Consider the following 27,847-nt stretch of genomic DNA (forward strand, 5'->3'; position numbering starts at 1 on the left):
GACAGATATGGAAAAAAAAAATGTAGCTGCCTCAACTGCAATTTAGACATTCAGACTCTAACAATCTCCTTCAGCTGCAGCCTAACCCTGTCCAGCTCCATAGGTGGGCCCCTGCCTTCTGTCTGGAAGTTCTTCTGGCACATTTTGTTGTGCTCACAGCCCGAAACATACATTAGACAGCACAGTAAAACATGAAAATATGTAACAGACACAATCCTGGAAGAACTTACAATCCAACTATGGCTCAACAGAGAGAGCGAGACACACACAGCAAGCACACCAAGGAGCAGTAAGAAAACATTATCAAATATGACTGCAGCTCTGTAAAGCTAACTGAAACAATTAATCAAATGTTTTAACTTGTTCCATTTACAAAAGAGACATTTATAAAAGCATGTACATTTTATCATGACCAACTCCATATCGTGACCAACTCCATGTTGTTATCCTACCATAGAGAACCATCCAGGCTTTGGGTGACATTGATGAGTTAAACAAAAACTATCCAACTATGCAAAAAGTTGGACAAAATTAAGTTGAGAAGCTGGGTCTACCCACTAATAACCTCTGTAGACAAATAATTTTAAACATTGTACAATTTGTTTTGTTGAAGAGCACAGTTAAATTTTTGATACTGGATGTCATGGTTTAGCTTCAGTCGGCAACTAAGCACCACCCAGCCGCTCTCTCACCCTCCCCCCCGGTGGGATGGGGGAGAGAATTGGGAGAGCAAAAGTAAGAAAACTTGTGGGCTGAGATAAGAACAGTTTAATAATTAGGGGGGGGGAGGGATGGTAATGAAAAGGACAACAACAACAGAGTGAGAGAGGAACAAAATCCAGGAAAAAAAAAAAACCAAGTGATGCAACCGCTCACCACCCACTGACCAATGCCCAGCCCATTCCCAAGCAGCGATCGCTGCCCCCTGGCCAACTCCCCCCAGCTTCTATACTGAGCATGAGGCCATATGGTATGGAATAGCCCTTTGGGCAGCTGGGGTCAGCTCTCCTGGCTGTGCCCCCTCCCAGCTTCTTGTGCACCTGGCAGAGCAGGGGAAGCTGAAAACTCCTTGACCAGTGTAAACACTGCTTAGCAACAACTAACACATCAGTGTGCTATCAACATTGTTCTCATCCTAAATCCAAAACACAGCACTATATTAGCTACTAGGAAGAAAATTAACCCTATCCCAGCCGAAACCAGGACACTGGACTAGTTCATAACACCCCCCTGCAACCATTTCCATGCAACGTCATGGTTGGTAACAATCCCCTATGTTTTCTTGTGCTGTACCATGCAGACTAGGACAGCTTTGTTTAAACTCAACAGCTTCAGTTTAATTCTCTCCAACCACCTTCTGTTCATTAAGGTGTAACTAGTTTGTGTCTGGAAAAAAAAAAAATCATTTTGTGCCATTTTTACTGCAGTGTACCATATTCATAACACTTAAAGATTTGAATTGTATTTCTGCATATATGTGAATGGAAGAACACATGCAAAAATATATATATTGGCACATGAAAACATGGACAAAGCTTATTCTACCAGGCAGACAACTATTAAATGTATATGTCAAACCTGTCTAATGTTAAGGAAACATTTTTAATAATAGAATACAAGAAGTTAATGAGACCTTGTCTTTAGCCTGAATACAAAATTCATGTTGCAATCATATACATTCTACAAAGCTACTGTCCTTCCTCACAGACCCCTTTACTACAGCATTGCAACCACTTCAAATAATACTGAGTATCTTGGAAAGACTGCAAGTATTCCCAATATTCTGGGAGAGAAGGAAAAACCACTGTAAGAACAGTGTGTATCAGTTCGATATAACGCATTAAATGAAGTTTGTTCTTTTCTGTGCAACAACCCCCCTGGAACCAGGTGTACCAATTTGCCACTGCTGCGGTCCAGAATGGCACAAAGCAGCTCTAACTCCAGCAAAGAGGAAAACAGCTCCTTGCTGGGGGGAAGGAGGGAAGCTCCTTCCCCCCAGCCTCTGCCTTAGAGGAGGGGAAATGCAGCACAAGTAATTCAAGAGAGCTAAGAAAGGTAAGTTTTAAAAAAAATTACTAAAAGCATCTGAAATGAGTAGGACCACTTAAATATTTTTATCAGCTATAAAATGAACAAAAATCTATGCAAAAAAAGCCCCACAACACCAGACCTTGGGAATGAATAAGAAAGCATGAGTAGGCACAACTGCTTATCTTGTTGTGATCAAACTAGAAAGCAAGATGGACGATTGGTTCTGAAGCTAATGAAAGAAATGAAAGTATAGGCATATTAATTAAAATGGAAGAAGTACTATCATAATTAATTCACTAGGCATGTCAGAAGAGCAGATAACAGAATTCTTGTATTGGAATTCAGTTTATTTCAAATACAATGGCTTGATCTCCTGCCATCACTTACACAGATGTCTAGATTGATTTGTTCTTTGCAAATGGATATAAAAAAAAAAAAAAGGTGGATCCTTCTGAGAAAAGACCTTTGAAATAGCAGATACAAGTGATGTGGGCACCCTCCTCCCCCCACCTCTCAGCAAAACAAAGGAATTCTGAAGTAGAGCACAAGACTCACAGCTCTGACCTGTCTGGTGCTGTTTCCACTCACCTTAGCAGAGCTAAAGGTTCCTTCACCAGAATAAAATGTTTCAGAAATGTGTTATAAATAACAGTTTGAAAGCCTTTAATGAAATAATGTAATAATATAAAGCAAAAGTAGAAGAAAAAAAAATAGAAAAATTTCACTACTTGGACTTAATTGACTGAAAAGGCTGATGTCAGATTATGTAGCACTGAATGACCTGGGCAGGAAATATGTATATTACCGATGATGCCTTCACTTAACTAAAGGAATTAGTACAAGTATTCACGGTGTACTTCAAATGCCATAATACTCAATTCTAGTGATTTTGATTTCTTCTAATTAACATATACACATAAATGAATCTAAAACTGCAAGCATAAACATTACTTGCTCACTGATCCATTATCACACTGCTAACAGATCAAGCTTAATCAAGTTCTATCAGTTTTTTTGATTATACACATTATTAGACAAGTCTCATTTCATTTAGTCTCTAAACAGCTATGTTTTATTACAGTCAGAGCTAAGTAAAGTTTGCAGGAGACTTGCTGTCTTACTTGTTCTTTCACCCATGTAAACAGAGCAATTAATGAAAAATAATTAAACACCTGGTCTAAAGCTACATCACATAAAGGACTTTGCTGGCTAGAACTGATGTCTATCAAGTTCCTGACAGCACTAGTATCATTAAAAAAATGCAGTTTAAACAATTTCCTCCAAAGGAATTCAGCCACATAAAAATAGCTGCTAGATTCTGAAGTCAGTGTTTCTCCATGGCTTTAGCAGGGTGACCTTGGCTGCAAACAGCTGAATTCTCCACTGTTGGAATGAAAGGTGTTGACATGCAGAAGCTGCCTCCTGGACACCCATCTACACTCGAGGTTACGGGATGAAGAAGGAATCACAATGCTTCATGTTAAACTGAAACAGGAAAGACAGGCGAGAAAGAAGGCAGGGGAGTTTGCCCTCAGTATGGAGGGAGCTATTCTATGGAACAGACACCAGGTTTGTTGAGCCTGTGAGTCAGGATCAGAGGAGAGGTCAGCCACTAAGCGTGGGCTTTTGCAACAGATCACCCAAGAGGGGCAAAGAAGTAGATTAAATCTTCTATAAGCAACCTGAAAAAGTCTCCAGATCACAGGCCCTGGCTCTTATGGGAGACTAACCTCCCTGACATCTGCTGACAGCAATCCAGGAGGGAGCCTGGGGCAACCTCTTGACACAGATGGGCCAACCAGGGGCCAGTCTCCTAGCCCTGCTACTGACAGACACACAAGTGCTAGGGGATGTGTTCATCCCTGGCAGCCTTAGCTGTCGCAGCCACCAGAGTGGAGTTCAAGACCCTGAGGGGAAGAAGGAAGGAATGCAGATGGCAGATCTGGGGCCTCAGGACAGCAGACTGGCTTATTCGGGGAACTGGTATATAGGATCCTGTGGGAGGCAGCTCTGAAAGGCAAAAGACTTTGAGAGAGTTGACGTCTTCAAAGACAAGCTTCTCCTAACACAAGAACGGTCCTTCCTGATACTGAGGGGAGAAAGACGAAGAAGGAGGGGAATTAAAAAAAAAGAAGCAGACTATCAGGAGAATGACTTGGCTAAATGGGGAACTCCTGCCTCAGTACCGATGGAAAAAGGATGTAAAAGGGAGATGGAAGCAAAGATGGACTTGAAAGGAAGAATATTGAAAAAGTACCTGGGCATGCAGGGCTGGAGTCGGGAAAACCAAAGCTCACTGAGGGCTGAAACTAGCAAGGGGCATGATAGGCACCAAAAGCTTCTACCACTACTTTAGCAATAAAATCAAAACCAAAGAACATACAGGCCCACTGCTGAGTGAGGCAGTGACAATGACAGGTACTCAGTGCTGCTTTTGCCTGTCTTCACTGAAATGTTCTCCCAGAGTTAAAGGAGCAGGGGAAATATCTATAGTGGAACAGGATTCAGCCAAGTATCTCCTGAAAAATTTCAACCCAAGCAAGTCCATGGGACCTGACGGGATGCATACAAGAGTACAGAGAGAGCTGGCTGATGTCACCGTGAGGCACCTCTCTATAATCATCAAAAGGTTGTGGAGTTAGGATGTTGCAGTCTAGATCAGTGGAGAACTAGATGGGTGAAAAACTGGCTGGACTGTTGGGCTCAAAGGGTATTGGTTACTGGAACAATATGGGAAGTTGTCATAAAACAAAACAGAAGGTTCCAACTTGATATGAGAAAGAACACTTTTAGAAATAAATTTCCAGAGTTTTAGAAAAATGCAGTGAAACAAACACATTATCCAATCAACAATATTTTGCATTTTGCAGATTACCATTTTTGCCATACTAAGTTATGGTACACTAACTTAATGCACACAAATGTCTTCAGAAGTAAGTCTTTCATTATGATGGTGTATCTAGGTGTAAGTATCGAGTTTATAGAAATTATTTTCAGTAACACAGTTGCACTATAAGGTATTGCTTCAAATTCTTGATTATGTATCACAATATTAGCGTTACCAGGAATAGATAGCCTATTCTTGATTATGTAATCAAGAAAAACTTCTGAAAATAATATTCAGAGTACAAACTACTTTTAATCAGCAGCTAAATACCAAGATACTGGCACTGATTACTTCGTTGCTCTAATGGCATCTGTAATGGATTCCAAGTGCTGTGCCTGACTGCTTCCCAGCTGATCAGGATTCTGTTCATCACTTCTATCTGCTGGAATTCTGAGATTTCTTGAAGCTCCTTTGCAAACGGCTTCAACATTGCTTCAGCTAAACGGCTACAGTGCATGCTTTAAAACAGTCATCATAAACTTTACACTTAGTACTCCATGATAAAACGTATTAAGAGAAGAGAGGAAGATGTGGGGTTCCCCCCCCCCCCTTTTATTGACAGGTATAATAAAGCAGTATAATTCAAAGAACTTTATAGACATTGTCCAATGGATCGTAAAACATAGCTGAACTTCAGTTGATCATAGCTTTCTTCGATAACAATGCTGCAATAGTGACTGTGATACACCTTCATTAAGGCTGATGTTTTCAGTTTTAATATAGCTGATATACACAAGTGATTTAAAAGGCAATTTGAGACATTAAATAAGATGCATGTACAAGCCAAATTCACAATTGTTAAACTTAAATCACTGCCTTGTCTCATGTCATTTCTGACTTTTGCCTACTGAAAAAATGAATTTTTAATCCTTCATTTTATTGAACTAACATGATATGGGAATTGACACAGCAATTATTCTTGGAGAGACTCCTCAGTGGAGAAGTATGAAATGATTGCAGTACCATTCTACTACAGACATGCATTATGTAGGTCTAAACATCCTTATCTAGAACAGTGAGAATACTTAAATTACTCCAGGAAAAGAAGTATCACTAGTGGTCTACCATTCTTCAAACATTTGTCTGTTCAAATCATCTGAAAAGCTATTGGCTATAAAAATTCTTAGATTCTCTGCTCTTTTTCATTAATGCAGTATTGCTGGAAGACTTCTTACTATTTCAAATTTTTATTGTAACAAATAATGAAAGTGCTGGCAAATCTCAATATTACTCTTATAATTTTGAAATGGAACTCTTTCTAAAATTTTTTTAAGAGTTTAATCAGTTGCTGACAGCTTTTTATCTCATTGTGTCTTCACTTTAAGTTAGAATTGTTTAAATGGATTATGTAAAGAAGTATGAAATTTCAAGCACAGTATTACTACTGGAATTAATGGAGAGAGGCTTGTGCCATATAACAGTGGAATCTAATGGCTCCTGCTTTTTATCTGAGTCATAACCGGTGCAGAAATACACTAGTAGTTCAAACACATACCCATGTAAGAGAGGGAATTTAAGAATTCATTCCTCCGTGAGAAGGAAGTCACCTCAACCTTGAGTTTAGCATGGAATGTGGCAGAAAACTTGAGAATGTGACTGCAGTACTTCCAAGTTTCCAAAAACTTTCACTGCAAGGAATGTGGGAAGTTTTCATTTCTAACATCAGAGAATTTCTATTTTGATAAAAGAATATGCAGCAATTAAGTTCTTGCAAGGCCAACATCTTGGCTTCTTAATGCCAATGTCTTGCAATGTCTCATACAGTAACAGCTATTAACAAGCCAAACCAAAGAAATTGTCAGTAAGTATCTTGATAAGACATTTTTAAAACAGGATGTGAGTTGTCTTGCTTTAAAATATCTTTTCTTTAAGTTTCTTTAACTCTTTCGGTGTTTTGAAGGAGTTTTCATTCCAGAAGCTAAGTAAGCGAGAGGAAAAGGTAGGAAAAAATCCCTTGAAAAACCCATTATTTCACTTCCAAAACACGCATTCATACAGTTTAAACTAAAGTGTTGTTTCAAATTCTTTTAAACACACAGACTTGGATTTATCTTCTATGAAGTATTTTTCTGACTCTGCACTTCTGTCTCCCTTCGTGTATCACACGTCTCCCTGCCCTTCTAGGCAACTAGTCAAAGAGTGCTAATCCACAGGTATCTGCACCGTAGAGCAATTCACTTTTATCTCTCTCATCAGTTTAGACAGAAAGACAAATGGCTGACTGTAAAACTGTACTTATATGTACAATTTAATTGTTATATTGTACTTATATGTTTACCAACTCATGGCACAGCAAGCCATTTGTATAAATATAAAAGCAGTAATGAAATAAGTAACTGTTCCAGTTGAATATTCTAAAATTCCTTTTAGTAGTACATTTCCTTAACTGTTTTATATAACTACATGATAACACAGTCTTACAAAGTATTAAAGAACATAATTTAAATCAACAAGAAATTATTAGATGAATTAAAATAAGGTGGCTCAAGTGAGGTAATCATAGGATCATTTAGGCTGGAAAAGACCCTTAAGATTGAGTAATGAACTGCTCTTTCTTGCAGTTTATTGGAAATTGCACTAGGCAGCTTCAAATATTTATACAATGCGCAGCACATACATCACACAATGTAAGTGATCTCAGCAGTACAATCTGTTCAGTTTCTTTTACATGTTTGTTAGCAAAATGACTATATTGTTTTGCAAAACTCTGACAGGTTTGTATTTAAAATATTAGGGAAGTCTGAGACATATACTTGTAAAAGGGATAATAATGACTACAGAGATCCATTACTAGAAAAAAAACATAAAACCTGCCACACACAAGGCTGTTATTTTTTGTATCTAGCCATTCAATACCCAGTAGAAGTCAGAAGACTGCTGGCTCTCTGTAGTTGGCATTTACTCTCTATCAACAGAAAAGCCTTAGAATAACATTGTTTAAACTCAATATAGACAAAAGTACTCAGAACTCTGCATTGTTTTATGAGCCTTTGAGAAATATCCAGGTAAAATGAAATTAACTTAGCTTCCTGGATTATTTAAATTTGTGAGTGAAAGATCCTTTTCAATAGGATGTAGAACACCTATTATTTGTCCTGAATTTTCTTCCTCTTCAAGGGATACCGAAGATAACATATTTGGAACAATTACACAAATTACAAGTCCTAATTGAAATACTTACTAAAACTCTGCTATGGGAAGGCCAGATGATCCTTAGGAAGAGATTGTTTTATGGTTCTGGGTCAAACCTGTACTTCCAAAATTAATGGAAGAACATAAACCAATAAAACAACTGCATAATGGCAGACTTTACATTATGATCAAGCTACTGAGGTTTTACACGGTAGATTCTATCAAACTTAAATCTGTTGGTTTTTACACTTTCACACTCTATCACTAAAATTGTGTTCTGGTCAAAAGAAGTCTAGCCTATAAATGTAGTCATAGTCTGTAGCTTATAAATAATGTCAATCAATTTGACTTGTCAATTTGACAGCTAAGGTTTTAAAATCCACTTTGCGGGACACTGAAGGAATTAGTGAAAGGTCTCTAACATGCTCAAAACCGTCCTGTGCAAACAAGAGGTGGGAAGCACCAACTCAAGTGCAAGCAGAGTGCAAAGCAGAGGGTAGCATAAGGCACACAGGAGTCTCTATTTGCAAGCTCACTTGGTGGACTGTTGTGCTGTCAGCTACATAGCTAAGGCTGCCTGCAACTCTGCTTCTTATCAAGGCTAAGAAATGTAAGGCACTGTGCTTAGATCTGCTTTTGAGACCACTTGTCAACTGGTAACATCACTTTTTCATTCACTTCCAAGAAGAATGTTTATCTTCTTAAAAGAGAAAATATTACCAGTCTGTTTTAAAGTTATAACTGTCAAACTTTGTAACCCACCTTTCTAGATGGTCTGTTGTTCTTCCTCTGACTGTACACAGAAACAGACTGATCTCTGAGTCCCACAGCAACAGTCCCACATGCTAAAATTTGAATTTGCTGACTTCTGGCATTTTAAAAATTTAAATATTGAAGCAGTTGAATTTATTAAGCATTAGAAAGCCAGAGAATTCTCTGAGCTTCACCCACTTTAGGTACTCAAAAAGCCATAGCTACGTTTTGTTCTTTTCTTGGCATTGTTTTTCCCCAATGGCTAGAGTCCCTATTTGTCTTCTCAAAGCAATTTGTTTAGAAGAAAGAGTTTTAATATGTCTTCTTAGGACTTTCAGTTCAAAGAAAATTTCCTCAGGCCCACTGAAAAAAAAGCAACTAACTAACAAAAGTACACCCCTAAAATGAATGATACAGGAAGTCAGATGAAGAAATCCAAATAACGTCTCAAGAATCATCTACAAAGCACACTTTTTTCCCCAAACACCAGAACAGAAGCATACCAAATCCTATGAAAGAATATTACGAAGTCAAGAAAATTAAATTAGCCTTGTTGCCAATCTGAAATACAGAGAAAATGGAATTACGATCCCCACTCTACACTTTTAATTGCCTTACCTGGCATTCCATGGATAAGGTCTCCGCACAACACAAAGAACTTGGGTTTAGGGTTTAGTTTGTTAATGGCCTGCACTGCTTGCTCTGCTAATTTGATTTCTTCTCCCCATTCATCATCTCCATTGTTAGTGTCTCCAACTGCCCAAGCTTTCATCAGTCCAAACTGAGGATCTGCTCCTTGGATGAAGTAGAAGGGTCCCTTCCATTGGTACTCATCATCTAAGAAGACAAGGCGGGGTAGGGGGGGAAAGAGTTAAGCACTAGAGAAATTTATAAAGAGAATGAAAGTTTCCATGTATCATTAAATTGATCTCTTCACCTAAGTTGAAGCCGCTTTAATGAAAGTACAGAATTCTGTAGTCATTCATATAGGAAAAATATAAAGGCAGAAGTACAAAATTTTCCTCTAATGGGTAGCTGCAATAAATGAAAGTATATTAATCTAATTATACCACATGGTATAATTACAGACTGATTGGAGGAAAAGTATGTGAAGAATTCAGCAAATAGTGCTGGCAATTACAAAACTACAACATAGCATAAGTGTATAACGTTAAATTTCAGTTGATTCTTTTAAGGCTCCAATTATTGCTTCTTTAATTAACAAGTTAAAACATACACAACACATTTCACATTTTATGGTTCCAGTAGACTTGTCCTTAAATTATTAAGGAGTTAAATGCTTTTTGTTCTTATACTTCTAGAGAGAAGTTGGAGGTAGCACATTCTTTGGAGTTAGAACTGAAGCCACTCAACAGGACCAAGGTCAGCAAACACAAAATCCAGCAACATCAGAATTAGCAGCAACAATGAAAATCCTAATTTAGAACTGCCACAATAGCTCCTGAGAGGTGAGAACTCAGAAACAAATTTCCATTGGTAGAATCAGTGCAGACAGAGGGTACGACAGAATTTGTAATGCTACAATTTTCTTGTTATTATAGTATCAGAGAAACAAATATACAAGTACCACAAAAGAAGCATGATATATAAGACTACAAGCACATTAAGAAAAAAAAAAAAAAATCTCAGCACTGGGCAAATAAAGCAACAGTTGGCTACAAATTAAAAACAAAAAGGGGTATCCTCTTTCCTAGACTTATGTCTCAAGTTGGAATTAAAGTACAAACACGAGTACACTGTGGTTTCTCCAGCTGTCTAAATGCATTCGTTTGCAACCTGAATATTTCCGTTTTGGCAGCTGTATTTGGCTTAATACACTTAGTGTTATTGGGTTTTTTTTTTTAAACAGCATTTAAACTGTTAAAATCTCACTGACTACATCAATCTATAGTTGAATCTAAAAAAAAAATAGAGCAAATTATTTCAGATTAAAATATAATCCATAAATATACTCCCATATTACGTCAGTCTGATCTGAAATACAGTTTGAGGCAAAACTAATCTTCCAATAACAGTACATAAGCAAGTAGCGTGTCCACCACATGGATTTACTTTTGGTTTTCTTTCAAGTGATCTGGAACTGGAGCTTCTTACTTTGCAAGAAGGGGGTATGTTTCTTCCAAGGAAGGTTAGAAAACAGAGGTCAAAATTCATCTCTTGCACCACGGATATGGATAGGCTGGGGTGGGGGGGAAGGAATGTGGGCAACTCCCGAAAGCTGCTTGTAATTGTCATCTGTTGCTATGGCATCAGATCATTTTGCCAAATGCAAGCTTCTACATTTTAGTTAAAGTGACATTTAATTTCTAAACAAAATTATTTATAGCCTGTTAACATTGTTAATTCACACCAGCATTGCCTTGTTCTAAATAATAATCCCGTATTTTATAGATAGAAACTTTTAGCCATTCATTAGCTTTTTATTCTGAAATGAAATTAACTTTTCCAATTACATAACTTATTCAGAGAAGTGAAATGATCCATCTATCCACGAGTTTGCAATAGAAGCCTTATGGAACCAGCTGAATGACACAAAGTAATTTAGATTTTTATTTTATGTCTTGCATGGCAAAATATGGCTACCATAAAAAACAGCTTACCTGCTGCATCAAAGGCATTGTTTGTGCAGAGAAACCAACTTTGAGTTTTTGTAAGTGGAAAGCTATAGAAAAAAAACAGTTAAGGAAGCTTGCATCAGAAATCCTTTATGACCCATATAAAATGAAAAAAGGGAAAGTCTGAAATAGGAACTTGTTTTGGAGGAGTGGCACAATCCTCAAACTCATTAAATGGGAAAATAGCTCAAATCTTTGAACAACGTGGCAGGATTTTTAACACCTGTCCCTTTTCCAGCAACTTGGTAGGCAGTATTGATAATCAATGCTGAGCAAAATCGACTTGTTTTGTATTGATTAATCTGAAGCCAGTAATTTTTACCATGGCAGCCTAAGTAAACTATAGAGACATTTATCTATTTATTTTTACAGGAAATACTTGGAGAAGACAGCTAGTCTTTGTTTGAACAGACTGTGTTTCGGTTACGGACATACTGTGTTTCCCTTCCCAGAGCCCTGGGGAAGGTGCCCGGCGGCCGAAGGCAGCTGGAGCACCTGCAGCGGGCCAGGGAGCCGTTGGGCAGCCTGGCTGGCACAGGCAGCAGCACTGGGCCAGGCCCCAGGTAACAGGGAGCTTCACATATAATGCTTGAACAGAGAGAAGTCCGGCAAGCAGACAAGGCACTGTCAGGGAGCATGCAGAGCTGATGCGAAACAGGTTGCAAGGCCAGACCAGGGGCTCTTCTAATATGCGCTTCATGGATATTTTTTTTGCTGCCTTACATTCATGCCAGTACAGTAGCTTTCTAGGTTTTAAGTACCTGAATGTTTCCAAGACTGTGCACAGATGCTCTGTTTTGAGTGGGTGAGTGACGGTCATGTGAGGCAGAGAGAGAGACACTGATAAGATGAATTTGAAAAGAGAAGTTCAGTACACAGACAGAATCAAGAAGTGGCAGAAGAAAGGAGAAACAGAAGATGCAGGGGTGGAGGTGAAGAAGAGTGGGGAGAAAAGGAAAGAGATAGGAGGTGAAAAGAAAAAGGAACTGAAAATGATGCAGGGGTATATGCTATATTCTCCTGTAGGAAAGAAAAAGATAAAACAAAGAAAGCGAAGCAGGGACAACAGAAAAGATCCAGGAATTGGGGCTACATAAATAACATTTACTTAAATCGTTAGTTTAATTAACTGGTCTGAGTCAAATAATTCAGTCAACAGCTATTTTTGTGGTATTTGATAATTTATCAAATAGTTACAAAAAATAACAGTAAGGTTGAATAAATATTTTCTACCTTTGTCTTGTTATTTGATCACTCCAACTAGAAACCCTCTTTAAAAACAAATAAACCTAGTACTTACACCAAATTCCATTAGATTATTACTTATCAAATGGTACTTACTGATTTAGTTCAGTACTTACTGATTTTGTTGCCCATGAAACAAAAGAATATATGGGAACAAAATAACATAGGCACTCAGTTTAAACTTACAACTTAAGTTTTTGTTTATCAGGAATGTGTTTCAATTACTATAAAGTACTATAAATAAAAGCAGAATATTATGAGGAGAGTTGTTCTGGTACACCACCACTGCTGCAAACTTGCACCTGCCCCAGCTCCAACCTTAAGCCTGTTCTGAACTCAGCTCATCCAGGAAATAACTCTTAATTGCCCTCACCGGCCTGTCTGCAGAGGAGTTCATGCAAGTTTTTCCTTATCTGTGCAAGGCATAACATCAGTCCAGCTAAAGTTTAAACTAGTGCAGTTTGGCTAATTTTGCTTAAAGCTCCAGGAGCATGCCTGCACGACTGCTCTTTCAACAGACCAATATGGTAGGACGGTAGCAATGAGAAACAGAATGTAAAAGCATCTTCCACTACCACAGATGGATCCAGAAGTCTTTTGCCTAACAATTAAATGATTTATCAATGGACTGTGTTCAGATAATTATCAACAAAACTTCTGTACCCTACTTCTCTCCCTCACCAGCTGCTTGTGAGCACCCTCAAGCAGAATAAGTACTGTGGGCCATGCAAATGAACCTCGTCTGCTTAAGCAGTAAGTCAGGCACCACAAAAAATTGTTTGAACCATTTTTTTGGACTTTGCACTGAATCACAAGAAGAGTGCTCAGACACATCATTCTGTTGCTATGCTAGGGGAATGCCAAAGTCTGGCAGAGGGTTCGTAACAAACAGCATTGGGCACAAGCAGTGGGAGGGGGAACAGCTGGTTTTGCAGTGATCATCTAGTCATCATCCAGGTCCTAGATGTTACTCCATAAGGTTTCAGTTAAATAGCATGTACAGTTGCTTTCTTCCCTTCAAACATAGCAACGACTTTTATGGGAATGACATCAAAGGCATCCTTCTCACTAGGTGTTTCAATTTTCAAGCCTTTAGATGAGCTATGTAGTTGTATTAGACAAAGTGCATGCTAGGTAAAGCAGTAGAGGATTAGGATTCAATTAATAAACAATTTTTTCTGCCTTCTCCCTTGCATCCCAAAATTGAGCAGAGCTGAGAACACATGCAAATTGACTCTTCACCCCTATGAGCAGAGAGGCTGTTTGCAACTTTCTGAATTTACCACAGCAATAAGAAAACGCAAATGCCAGACAAAAGTCAGCAGACTTCTCAGATAACTGACGTACATACAGTTTCCATTTCTGAAGGACAAATAATGCCTTTGGAGCCGCTCTTACACACTGAGTCACACAAAACTCCTGTTCCAAATCCATTTTGTTCCCAGGCCTCCTTAAGAGCTGCACAGCTGATCGCCACGGCCGAAGTCCAACTTCAGAACATGTTGTTGTGCCTCAGTTTCGATAGCTTCCCACTCTTTTTCTGTTCCCGTGCATGCCAAAGTATGGAGAGAGGATCAATGCAATGTATTTTTAGTAGCATAGGCTGAAAAATGGTGCCAGCTTCTAATTTTATCTAAGGATTAATTCTGTGAAGGGCCAAAGCAGTCAGCAGCAATTCACAAGAGAAAACCTCAGTCATGTATTGTGATCACACACAAAAAGACACTTCAAGTACCTAGGTGGGATTTAAGCCAAACCTCACAATTTCTTGAGGACAATAGCTAGTATCTTGCCGTGCCTTTATTTCTTCCCCTTTTGCTTTTCCTAATTTCTCCTCCCTTTTCTCCCCCCCCCGCAAAGGATCACAACACACATATATAGATACTGCTCATATAAACCACTGCAAGCTGGCCTCTGACAGCCACATAGTACTGGTGGGATTTCCAGTATTTCCCTGGTGGGATTTTTTTAAAAGTACATTGGTTTTCTTCTTGCTCAACACTCTATGGCATTTAATGGAAACAAATTAGTTATGGAAAGTTACTCCTGTCCATAGCCTCTCTATATACACTATTGTATCAGAGGAGAATGGACGTGGACACATGCCTAGTGCTTGCTCAGTATACCATGGGCAGTAATAAATAGGAAAAATGCCCTCATTCTCATGTTGGGTTTGCCAGGGGAATTAATTTCACTTCTCTGAAAGATCACAAAATAGCAGAAATAAGTACATGGTTCCCTGCCCTGAGCTGTCTCTGCCTACAAAGTGTGCCTGTGACACTTTTTCTAGCTAAAACCGGACAAGAAGCACAACCTTGGTTTTCCAAAGAAGCTATAGGCAGGAAGGAAAATGGAGTCTTTAAGTGAAGGCAGTATTTATACATCATAAACAATACAAAAGGCAAAAGCTTTTTTCCTTGCAATTGTTTTGCAGTTTACCTTTAAAGGAATTTGTTTTCATTCCTCTCAGTTCTGGAATAGCTTGAAAAACAATAAAGGACTTGCACTAAATCCTTAATAATTCCTTGTTTAATATCAAAACATTATCAATTATTATGGCTTCAAAACCACCATTGTTATTGTCTGTATGTCCAAATACAAAAGATTTCAATCTAATGAAATATGCATTCCTTTTAGCTATATTTTCCATGTGTACCTGAGAGACTACCAAAGATGGGACTATTGAGGGTTCTGCTGAATGACCAAGGTGACCTATTATGGAAGGTGCAATTTTATGCATCAGGGGAAAAAGCCCTTCAAAACAGATATCAAAATACATTTTTCAGAGAGAAAATAAAACCCTTTAAAGAGTAATTATTGTAGAAATGACATACAGTGAGCCTAAACTACAGAGATAATGTCAGCAGAAACACTAACTGACAGAATATAGTTTCTCAAATAAATTAGGCAGTGCTACTATTTTTAAAAGATATACTTTTAAACCTTAGATAACTATCAAGGTAAGAAATGCCCCCTCAGATACAGTTTATTTGCACCAAGGGCTACAGAATGCTAAAACTCTAGTCATGCCTTTATGCCCACCCCCAAATTTAACATGTAAACTCATTACAGAAACTTTACAGCCCGAGACTGTAGGTGTGAAGGGGGGTGGCTTGCATAATGACAAGGTGAAGTCACAGAAAGTTGCTCAAAACCCACGTAAAAATTTGCCTAATTCGTATGAGAGTTGGAGACAGTATTGGGAATGGAATATGCTAGCTGGGAAGCAGTTCTGATCAGTGCTCAAAAATATTACTGTTGAAGAGCTCTAGAACAGTAATCATAATGTGCCAAGATCCAACACTCATGTGAAAGCAAGAAAAAATAAGAAATCAACTGCGGTTGTATTTAATTTCAAAGGAAGGCGAATTACATGTAATTACGATGCTTTTAAAAAGTGCAAAAATCCTTGAAGGCAGCATGGAAACTATTCAAAGACACTATCCCAGAGGCTCAGACCATATGCACAGCATTTACTAAGAACTTCAGAAAGACCAAAAAGAATCCAGACTGACTAAACAACATAAACAGCAACCATAAGGATGTTAGTAAGAGCAGGACAGCATCCTTCAAAAAGCTAAAGCATCCAAATAAAGAAAATAGGAAAGATTTTATACACTGGAAAGTTGGATACAGAAGTCCAAGAAGTCAGGCTAAAAAAAGTGAAGAACAATTGGAAATAGCATAAATCTGAAAACTAATAAAGCCATTTTTAGAGGCATCAGGAGCAGGTATCCTGCCAGACACTCACTAAGGCTAACAGATGCTCCAGACATGCAAGATGCACCCGAAGATAAAGGCAGAGCAGAAAAACAATCTAAATTTTTGTATCCACGTTTATTGTGGAAGAACTTGTGAAGATCTAATGCCAGAATTCTTCCTTACAAACAGTGCATCAGATCTGTCTCAAATCAAAATACCAGTAGATGATTCAACAAATAGACATGAACGATAACAAACCACTCAGATTAGGTGGCATCCACAGAAGAACTCAAAAGTAAAAAACAGCTAACCCCTGGGGAGTTACCTCTTCCTTAAAACTGCCTTCGCACCAGAGGAGCAGGAAGATGGCCAGTATCACACCTACGTTTAAAAGGGTTTTCTGGAGCAGCCTGGTAACTACTGACTGCAAAACTGGCATCTGTACAGGCAAGTTAATGGAAACTGTAACAAGGACAATAACTGCTGCACTTGCTGATGCTTCAGAAAGAGTAACTGACAGCTTTTCTATGGACAAAGGAAATCCACTCGATACCATCTACTTGAATGTCCAAGAGGTATCTGACAGTTACTCACCAAAGACTCTTAAGGAAGCCAAGCTGTCTTGAAATATCAAAGTCCTCACATGCATAAAAAACTGGTAAGAAAAAAAGGAACAGACAAGACACACAGATCCCACCTGAATCTATACTGGGACCTATACTGTTCAACAAATTCAAAGCAATTTTGAACAGCAACTGAATAGCGAGGAAGTGAAATTTGCTAAAACTAAGCCACTTGGCAGTATGAAAATAAGGCCTGGTTGTGAAGCACTGGGAGAGACTTAGTTACACAGTGACTGTTCAAGAAAGCTGATGAACTTCAATGCAGAAAAGTGCAGGATAGTGCACATGGGAAAACCACCACCAACTTCATATAAACAATGATAGCTGTAGCAAGTACTACAAAGAAAAATCACCTCAACATTCAGTAACGGCAAAAAAGCAGAAATAGGAAAGGCATAGAGAACAGAACAAAATAAAAAAATATGAGAAGCAACTGAATAAACTTAAAGAGCTTGCAAAAGATTGGTGAGGGAAGCATGACAGAGGAACATAAAATCACATGTGGAACTGAGAAGGTGAGTATGCAGTGCTGGTTATCTGCCTCTTCCAGATGAAGGTTTTGCAACCATCAGCTAAAACTAGCAAAAGACAGGTTCAAAACAGAGACACTTCTCAACCAGTTAAGCTGATGGTACTATGACTTGTTTAGTTACTTGAAAAAAGTGCTCTACCCACTTTCACAGAAATTCTTTGCACAGCATGCTACTGGCATACTTGGGACAAAAAAAAAAAAAACAAAACACAAAGCAAAACAAAAAAACCCCCATGACTTTTTGGGAGAAATGGTGGAGAAGACAGAATTTACCCAAACGTATGGTCCTGTTTCTTCACTAAAATACTAATAAAAGTAGTAGACACCTGAAGCATAATTTCACATGGGTAAAAAAGGCAGAGAATATATTAAAAAAGTAAAGCCAAAGCATACAGAGGTCTCTTGCCAATAAAGTAGGGTATTTATGCACTGTTTGCTACTATGCTCCATTGATTACATGGATAATTTAGATCCCTAACCTTGAGTTTGATTCACACATGTCACATATCAAGAATAGGTTAGAGCAGGTTACAGGTATAACCTCCACATTATGTGAAAGCAGACTGAACAAATTACTATTAGGGGATAGGGTGTGGAAGAGTGATTTTGCAGAAAGGGTAATAAGAAAAAAAGGAAATTAAGCTCTCAATGGTGACTCTCAAATTTTAAAAGGAAACAGTATGCCAAGCCATAGCAGCAGTCGTAAATGTTTGGTGTAGCTACCTGTTTAACAGAAGGAATGAAACCTAAAGACTGAGGAAAACAACAAAACACAGGTAACTGATTTTCATCTTAAACCTCAAGAAACTTTGCCTCAGTTTTATCAGCCCTTAGTTCTGTTTTTTTTCCAATCATTTAGTTATTAAAAGGTTATGTTGAACTTCAGCCTCTTAAGAAAGAGCTAACTAGATTACTGACAAAGAAACACTGTACTCACAGATGGTACCTGGACTATGATAGCCTGATATAAAAAGTCCTGAACAAGATTGAAAACAACCAGTCAGTAAGAAAAGTCTTAATTAGTATTTAAAGAATACCAAACAAGGACACTTCAGGAGAAAGAAACACACCTGGAAAACAGGCACCCAAATCACATTTTTTCTTCCATGTTTAAGGCAATTTTCAAGAAGTACTTAGATAAAGCTTTTGTTCAGAAATTTGTACACTGCTGTTGAACACTCCTTTTGTTACAATTTCACTATACAGTTGTATTGGGTTTGCGTAACAGGGGGTCTACAGGGGTGGCTCCTGTGAGAAGCTGCCAGAAGCTCCCCTATGTCCAATGGAGCCAATGCCAGCTGGCTCCAAGACGGAGCCGCTGCTGCCCGAGGCCGAGCCCAACAGCAGTGGTGGTAGCACCTCTGGCATAACATATTTAAGAAGGGGGGGGGAACCAACCTGCACAATTGCAGCCAGAGGGAGGACTGAGAATATGTGAGAGAAACAGCCCTGCAGTCACTAGGGTCAGTGAAGAAGGAGGGGAGGAGGTGCTCCAGGCACCAGAGCAGAGATTCCCCTGCAGCCCGTGGTGAAGACCCCAGTGAGGCAGGCTGTCCCCCTGCAGACCATGGACATTAACAGTGGAGCGGATATCCACCTGCAGCCCACGGAGGATCCCACGCTGGAGCAGGTGGATGCCTGGAGGAGGCTGGGACCCCATGGGAAGCCCATGCTGGAACAGGCTCCTGGCAGGACCTGCGGACAGAAAGGATCCCAAGCCGGAGCAGGTTTGCTGGCAGGACTTGTGACCCTGTGGGGGACCCACGCTGGAGCAGGCTGTTCATGAAGAACTGCAGCCCATAGGAAGGACTCATGTTGGAACAGTTCATGGAGGACTGTCTCCTGTGGGAGGGACCCCACGCTGGAGCAGGGGAATAGTGTGAGGAGTCCTCCCCCTGAGGAAGAAGGAGTGGCAGAAACAACGTGTGATGAACTGATCGCAACCCCTGTTCCCCTGCACTGCTCAGGGAGAGGAGGTAAAGGAAACCGAGAGTAAAGTTAAGCCCAGGAAGAAGGGCAGGGTGAGGGGAATGTGTTTTTTAACATTTGGTTTTATTTCTCATTACCCTACTCTAATCTGATTGGCAATAAATTAAACTGAGCTGAGTCTGTTTTGCCCGTGATGGCAATGGGTGAGTGATCTCTCCCTGTCCTTCTCTCAACCCACGAGCCTTTCGCTGTATTTCCTCTCCCCTGTCCAGCTGAGGAGGTGAGTGATAGAGCGGCTTTGGTGGGCACCTGGCGTCCAGCCAGGGTCAACCCACCACAACAGTTGATGTAACTAGATGGCTTGTCTGCCATCTGTCCCCTCAACAAATGCTAGTCATTCTGTTCCAAACCAACCACACCATCTGCAATTAACAGGTTGCCAGAATGACTGTATACATATACTTCACATGCTCAGAGTTGGTGATTTTTCTTTATTTGGCAACAAGCAAAGCCAAATATTTCCAGTGAAACCCAAGAAAATACCACAAAATTGTTGGGATTGAATAGCCTTGCCCACCTCACCAAACCAATACAATCTGTAATTTATAAACAAATACAAGAAAATAAAATACCTTCCATGTGTGGCAATAGGAAAAGATTTCTTAATACAGAGCTAGTTATGCACCTGAAAAACCTAGGCACACTGCAGAACCTAAATCCTTGGGAGAATTTTACAAACAGGCAAGATAGATACACATAGATGTTCAACATACTCCTCTCTGTTGGTCCAGCCACAAGAGAAGAACCAGCAGTCAGCAGGTGGCTGCCATCTTTGGTTTGGCAGCACCTCGTTACCTGTTCACCTGGGAGGAGGTAAGTCGAGAAGCACGTCTCCTATGGAGCTGGCTTATACTCAGGCACTACCAGCCGAGGGGGTTAACAGTGCTGTCTCTGCACAGTGTGGAAGCACCAGGAGAGGAACTAGCTGCTGCCGTCCACCCTGAGAGAGGCTGAAGCACCTTGAAGAAACTGGGATCTTATCTAGTTGCATCCGTTATGGTACACCTGCCTTTCATTTAAGTAACTTAAACAATGAGCTACTTGTAACCTGTTAGGTCACCCCTACAGGTACAAACACATGATAGCATAGTGCTGGCACCAACAGTTTCACACGCTACGGACATCAGGTTTAGTAGCACTGACAAGCATTTTAAAACTAATATGGTGCTGGACACTGCTGGCATCTTCTCCACGGGAGCCGGAGCCACCCACGCTGCGGAGGGGCGGCGGGCAGGACCGCGGGGACAAACGCTCCAGCGCGCCTCTGCCGTCCAGCTAACGTGGTAACAAACTTCGGAGGCTCCAGGCGCGCCCCGACACAGCCGGCGGGCAGCGGGGCTGCCACAGCTCCGCGATCAGCCGAGCCCCCGCCGCCCGGCAGCAGCACGCCGAGTGCCGCCTGCTCCCCCGAGCAGGGGGCTCCCTCTCACGGGCTTCCTGGCGCCGACAGACGGCCCAAGGCCCTGTCCCAGATCCTCCGAGCGCCTGCCCTACGTCTCCCCCTCCCCGGCAGCAAGCGCTCCTCCCGCTGCCGCCGGGGAAAGCCCCGGGCCTCCCCTCCGCACGCCCCTCCCGCACCACCCGCCGGCTGCGCGGCGGCGAAGAGAGCCCGCCGGCACCCGCAGCCCTACGCCGAGGTTCCGCCAGACGTTCCCGCCTCGGCGCGGGCCCCGCGGCGCGTACCTTGGCGGAAGGCGGTCAGAGTCCTGCCCCGGGCTCTCAGAAACACGTCCCCCTCCGCCGCCATAGCTCCCGCCCGCCGTGCGGCTGCTGCCGAGAGCCGCCGCCTGGCCCCGGGCCGGCGAGGGGGCGGCACCGCCTCCGCCGGGGGCGGTCCCTGAGCGCGGGCGGGAGAAGCCCTGCCGGAGGCCCGGCAGCGGGCCGCGCTGGCGGCGCGGGGGGAGGTCGGCCTCAGCAAGGCGGTTGGCAGGGAGTGTGGTCGGGCAGCTACGGAGGGAGCTGCTCCCCTGGGAGAGAGGCGGGGGCACGGCCCCGGGAGGGGAGGGGGTGCTGCGGGGTGGTTCCCCGGCGCCGCCATGTTCGGGAGGCTGCGGGGCGGGTGGGGGCGGCGCGGCGACATGGCGGCCGCGGGCGGAGTGGCCTGCGGTGTGTGCGGGTGAGAGCGCAGCCTCTGGGAGTGGAGCCTGCCCCAAAGATCCGCTGGCTTTTCAATGAGTAATAATAAAAAAAATAATAGATTTCCTTAATTTTAAACTTTTCCTAACCTGCGAACTGAAGTAAACCGATGTCCTCTAAAAGCATTAGCAGTCTTCCTCTGTACCTTGAAGGGATGTTTTCCAGGTCAGATTTCCTCTTAGCATTAATTGCACTCACAAAGTTAGACATCACCACCAACTGCTCTTTGAAAAATAATAATAAAAAGTTCCATGTAAAAAGCAAAGGCACACTATGTCTCTGCCCCCACCACCTGCTCTTGCTGACCCCAGCCCAGGCACCTCTGACCTGGCCCTGCCTTGCCCAGGGGCCTTCCCCATGGCTGTGGGTAGCATGGTGGGCAGCTACCGTGGCCCACGTGGCTGCAATTTTCCTCAGTACCAGGCTACGCAGTCAGGTAATAACTGAAATAACTGGGTAACCCCTGCAAGGCAATGGTTTCTTAAATCTTTTCTGGACTGGAGTCCCTTTTTGACCTAGCAATAGAAGAAGGATAATACAAATGTGATTTTCTGGTCAAACAGCTGGGACGCCATTATTCTGCGCCGTGTGACATGCAGAGTTCTGAGTGCCTCTTTATTAATCATGTGAAATCTGTAGCGAAGCACTAGATAAGGTTCCTGTTATCAACTAAAACGCATTCCTGTGGCTGGATTATTTTTCCATCTGTAAAATGGGGGTATTATTATCCACAAATGAAAACAGTTTCATTCCTGCTTGTAAACTGCTTGATGATCATTAGATGGAAAGTGCTAGAGGAAGTCTTTTTTACTAAGTCGTTTTTGTCAATTCCCCTCTTTATGAGGCAGCATTTGGTACATTAAGCAAGTAAATACTAAAGTGCATTTTTGATTCTCAGGTGCAGCCTATCTAAATATCCTAACACCATCACCGGAACAGGTGATCATGGTCTAATGCTGGAACATTAATATAAGAATGTCTAATATAAGAGCAATTGGCTGAATGATCCAAAGAGATTTTTGACCTTTCCTGCTTCTTTTCCATTTTCTTCTCATCTGCTTAATAGGGCTGCGTAGTTATATACCAGAATATATGACTACTGCATGACTTCAACTAAACTCAGGATGAATTTTGCAAGTGAAATACCATCAAGATCAGGCCAAAAAGCGTAGAGAGAACATTACTGTTTTGGCAAGACAGCATACTGTAGTTTTGTAGCACAAGGACATGAGCTTGCGATCAGCACACCGAATTACCTTTGTCTTTACCTGGATGTGTTGCTAAAGGCAACCATTTTTCTCAAGTCAAGGTATGCACGTCTGAAAGACTGAATCAGACCTGGCAGAGATGTGGATTTTAAGATCTTCTAGATTTATCTAAATCTCTGTAATTTCACAGCTCTTCTTTCTAGGCATGTGTAGGGGGCTCTCTTCTACAAAATTCTGATGTCAGTACTGTATTTGATCTCTTTGCAGGATGGGTCATGGATGACCCTCAGGATGCTCAGCTCTTTCTAGGTGATGAGTATGGTGAACAGGCAGCATGCCTATGTTGCCTCTTCAAATGGAATCCTCTGATACTACATCAGCTTGAGTATTGTCTAATGAGGATGCCACAAGAAATTTCCATTTTGTAATTTAAACACATTTTCTTGTCATTTTGCAGCCTGAGTGCAGAAGTGTTTTCATCTGCAGAAATAAAGGAACATTTGCATATAAACGTGAGAACTGAGGATGGGGAGTATGTGCAGGAGGGGGATTTCTGCTCTCTCTTGCTTCCTTTATTCTGCCAAATTTGAAGTATGCATTTTTGAAGCCAAGATTATGGACCAAATGCTATACAGCTAAACTCATTTTACTATGACTAAATCGTTTAAAGTTACTACTGATCTATGTTAGTTTAATTATAGATTTTCATGGACTTATTCCAGATGAGGCCTAGATAAAACAGCAGAATTTTGTCATAGGACTTGATTTGTTATACAAAGTGTCATGAATATAATGACACTGAATAAATAATTTACAGTACCACGTGCCTGGTCTTATTTATAGAGTATAAATTGAGAATAATTTTACTAATTTTAAAAAGTTAGTGTGAGCATACAAAGCAGCATATACCATTCTAGAAGAGCATGCAGTATATTGAAAATAAGATAGATAAAAAGTGAGAAATGGAGACATTGAAAAATAAATGCTTATATAAGGTTTAGCTTAGTAATGACTGTGATTAGAATACTCCAGATCTGAGGAGTCCAGATCTTCTAAGACTTATTCTAGTACGCATTAGATCATGCTGCCAATCCTTACAGTTCTTAACAACTTGGAAGTTCTGAAAAATCCAGTAGCAGACTCTCTACTTTATTTCTTACTGCAATTTAAATATGATTGTATACACTTCGAGAGACCTAGATAAAGTACTAATAAAACAAGTAATTCTAAAATTTACTATCTCTGATGAGCAACTCATATAAAGAGCAAAATAGTCAAAGCAGTGGTTGAAGGAGGGAATCCTTTCTCTATTCTCAGAAAATGACAAGAAGACAAATTGCAAAAATGGATTAATACCAAAGGTGAAAAGGACAGAACAGGGTTGGTCTAGACATTGGAATTAAAATTACAAAGCACAGGCAGATATGCAGATTTGAAAATAAACCATTTTAATCTTATACATAGAATAGAATGACTATCTGCCATCTGGAATTCAGGGAATCCAATGAAGGTTGGAGGTGTAAACAACACACACAGGATTATCAACATCTGTTTTCAGTGCATGCTGATATGCACGAGCCCTTGAGGGATAGGTTAGAGAAAATAATGTGAATTAATAAAACCTGATGATATAAAAAGGATCACATCATTGTACTTGTTTAGAGACAATATGGACTTACACATGCTGAAAATAAATAATGCATACAATGTATCAAGTCTGTTTTCTATTAATCTCTTCTTCCAGCTCCCATAAATCCTGTAACAGGACAGCATTCCTAGTAGATGTAACATTTTGGAAGGTTTGGCGTATGATACCCCTCCTATTCTTCTCCCCAGAACAGCTAATGGATAAAAATTAGTAAGTTTTGAAAACTTACAGTAGCACCTCATACTAGCCCACTCTGTCTCTATCTCCCGTTCCATTGCTGAGAGTAAAAGACTCCAGGATGACTATGCCAGTATAAATAAATTGAGCAATCTGAGCCTAAAATGTTACAGAATATGATAAAACTTAAGGTCTGCTCCTTTGACATTCTATATGAACATAAATTAATTACTACACTAAAGAGTGCTTATCAATGTTAAAAAAAGTTCCTGTTAATATTTGGCCTTGATACCAAATGGCTTTCCATTTTCAAAGGGCCCACAAAACAATACAAAAAATATTAAAAACATTTTGCACAAACCAACTTAAAAAGATTGGTTGACCAGGACCAATATTTTGTTGCTAGGAAGGGAACAACGATGACATTGATTATTTCCACAGTTAAGAATCCACAATGTAATTGATTTTTATCTGACTCATTTAGTGTGGGCAGGCTCCATTTGTTCAAGAAACCTGTAATATATTCCTTGAATCACTGTAACTATGAGAGATATAAAAGTTGATGTAATTAGTTAAACACACTATTTAACTCAATTTGTTTTGCACACTGAATTCCCATTTCTGACACAGATACAGGTTCTATCTAGATCTACTGGTTGTTTTTGTAAGATGTCGCATTCATTTTCTGTGCTGCCAAATACTCAAGAGTTCTACTTTATTCAGGGTGCCTCTGATTTTGGATTTCCCTATTCTGAGATTTCATTTTCAGATACACTGAGTACTTGCACCTTTCATTGAGTAATTGAGACCTGGGCTGCCAGCAAATTCAAAAGTCATGACCAGTAATGACTCCAGTGAATGAGAGAGCTAGACTAGAAGCAATTCTTTGATCTGGTGCGTATTTTTAGGTGTCTACTCCTGAAGAGCCCTGGGTGTTTGGGTCATGAGTTTGTATTGAAACTCATAGGCACAGAAAAAATGCATAGGAGTCCAGCAGGGCTAGAGCTAGGTGAAAAAATCAAGGCTTTAATTGCAGTACCTTTTCCAAAATTATGCAGAAAATTTGTGATTGACTGCCACCTCATCCTGAACTATCTAAGAACTTTCTGACTTAAATCTTCTTTATACATGTTGAGTTCTGTGTAGGGGCATATCCAGAATTATTCCAGTCAGAACTGGATAGCATTTACCTACTATCTGAAGTTTATGATTCCTGCTGCTCATTAAGACCTGTCCAGTCACAAATGGAAGGAAATTAGGCATATAAATACATTTGAAGAAACTATTTAGTATATATATACACACACATATATGTGTGTGTGTTTTTAGAGTACTACAGGCTTTGGGTGTATACTATTGGACTTGGTCTAAGACAAAAATCTAGATTTAAGAGCTTTTAATTCATATCTATATCTAAAATTTGGTTTTGTTGGACTTTTCTTATTTTTAAACAAACAGATTTTCCACTAATGTACAAGCAAAAGCAACAATCTGCCAGAAGAAGCAGTATTTAGTTTATGCATCTGTATGCATGACTCTCAGATTCCTTTCTCCTTCTTTGCTGATAAATGACATTTTATTAGAAAAAAAATAAAAACCCAGATGATCATTAACCACAGTTGCTATTTCTGCCAAAAAAATCAAAGAAGCAGCAATCCTTCAAGTATTAAAATTCAATAAACAATCAGAGCACTTAGATGTTTTTTCAGCTAGGCACACAACAAGGACATTCTTGTTTTACTGTTACATTGGTTAACTCAAAATGCATTGCAAACATACTGGGCAAATCCCTTTGTTTCCTTGCTCAAAGTAGAAAATTATTTTTCAGACTGGAAAAACTCATTGTTACATTACAGGTGACATGCAAACAATTCGGGTTTTTTGAAAAAATACTTCCTTTTTCTTCCTTTCTTGTATAAAGAGAATTCATCCACTTTCACAAAAGGGGAAATTTTTTTTTTGGTTACCTAAAGTTTAGCAGGCAGGCTCTTTGCACCTCACTTGTTTAACCAAATATATTTTTGAGAAGCACATGTACATCACCATTCTGACAGGATATAACAAACCGGACATAAAGAAACAACAACATCAGATTACTCTGAGAAAAAAAAGTCTCAGTGATTACAAAAAAACTGTGAAAGAGGAAACATTGTCATACCACTTTGCAAAGTTGTAGCTTCTGCTACAGGGTGAGGTTTGACACCACAGAACCTGTCCTCTGTGTAAGTGGAAACTGTAGTTATACATCAATCAGGCAAGTAAACCTTCTTGTTGATTGGCCTTCACAGGTCCCAGGCTACAACTACTCTCTCCTCAAAATACAGCCTTACTGATAGATTGCATCAGCAGTTGAGAGAATCTTTGCTGCCTTAGAGAATGATTTATGTCCCCTAAAACCTCATAGAAGTCTTCCTACTCATTAGTATTCACTCATGTTGTGTGCCAGGTTTTGCATGAGAAATAGATCTTAAAATTGACTTTAGCATCTGTGATGTCACTAATATAGCAGTCACTGAACTTCCTGAAACAGGATGACTATGAAGGATGCATCTATTTTGCCACAGATTTCTATAAAACAAAACGTTTTTCAGTAATTAAAGCTGGAGATGAACAAAGAAGGTACTCTGGGAAAACCACAGATTAATTTAAGCATAAATGACCCATTCAAGTTTGTTTTTCACTCAAGTAATGACTAAAGAAAATTAGTTCAGAGACTGATGAAGGATGCTGAATAGGTAATTATTGCTATTACAAACCTCTTAGTTTAATTTGTAGGAAATATGATTTGAAAATTAAATAGTACTTGATTTTTAAGGTTTCAGTGTGGACTCTCTTTTGGCTCTGTCTAGCACTTTTGTTTCTCAGAATTTCAAGGACCTTTCCTTTTCCATTAATGATAGTAGTAGATAACCAGAAGGATCCATTTTTCAACCGTATTATCTCAGCAATAAATTACATTTTCCACTTCTCTCAGGTTCCTGGTCTAAAGATCTGTAGGTGTTTTACAGGCCTTGGGTAAAAAGAGATAAAGATCAAATCTGGACACAGGTAGAGGCACACAGAGGCTGATTTATGAGTGAAGACATAACATGCACCACAAAGCTTCTACTTTCAAAATTAATAATAGATGAGGACAAGACTGCATGCC

At 40.1% G+C, this 27,847-nt stretch overlaps 1 protein-coding gene across 3 annotated transcripts in view; it reads right to left on the reverse strand.

The window, feature by feature from the left end:
* CPPED1 (calcineurin like phosphoesterase domain containing 1) overlaps positions 1-21,573 on the reverse strand; it is a 53,982-nt gene extending 32,409 nt beyond the window's left edge. For 2 of the 3 annotated variants that reach the window (XM_075515065.1, XM_075515066.1), the window contains exons 1-2: positions 21,214-21,573; positions 9,422-9,640 (exon numbers count right to left, since the gene is read on the reverse strand). In XM_075515065.1, coding sequence (XP_075371180.1) covers positions 9,422-9,640; positions 21,214-21,568 — 574 coding nt within the window. In that variant the 5' untranslated portion in view covers positions 21,569-21,573. The remainder of the gene's footprint in view (positions 1-9,421; positions 9,641-21,213) is intronic. The other variant, XM_075515067.1, reaches the window with a different exon arrangement.
* Positions 21,574-27,847: the final 6,274 nt, after the last annotated feature.

This window comes from Mycteria americana, chromosome 12 (genome assembly GCF_035582795.1).
Source record: "Mycteria americana isolate JAX WOST 10 ecotype Jacksonville Zoo and Gardens chromosome 12, USCA_MyAme_1.0, whole genome shotgun sequence".
Lineage (NCBI taxonomy): Eukaryota > Metazoa > Chordata > Aves > Ciconiiformes > Ciconiidae > Mycteria > Mycteria americana.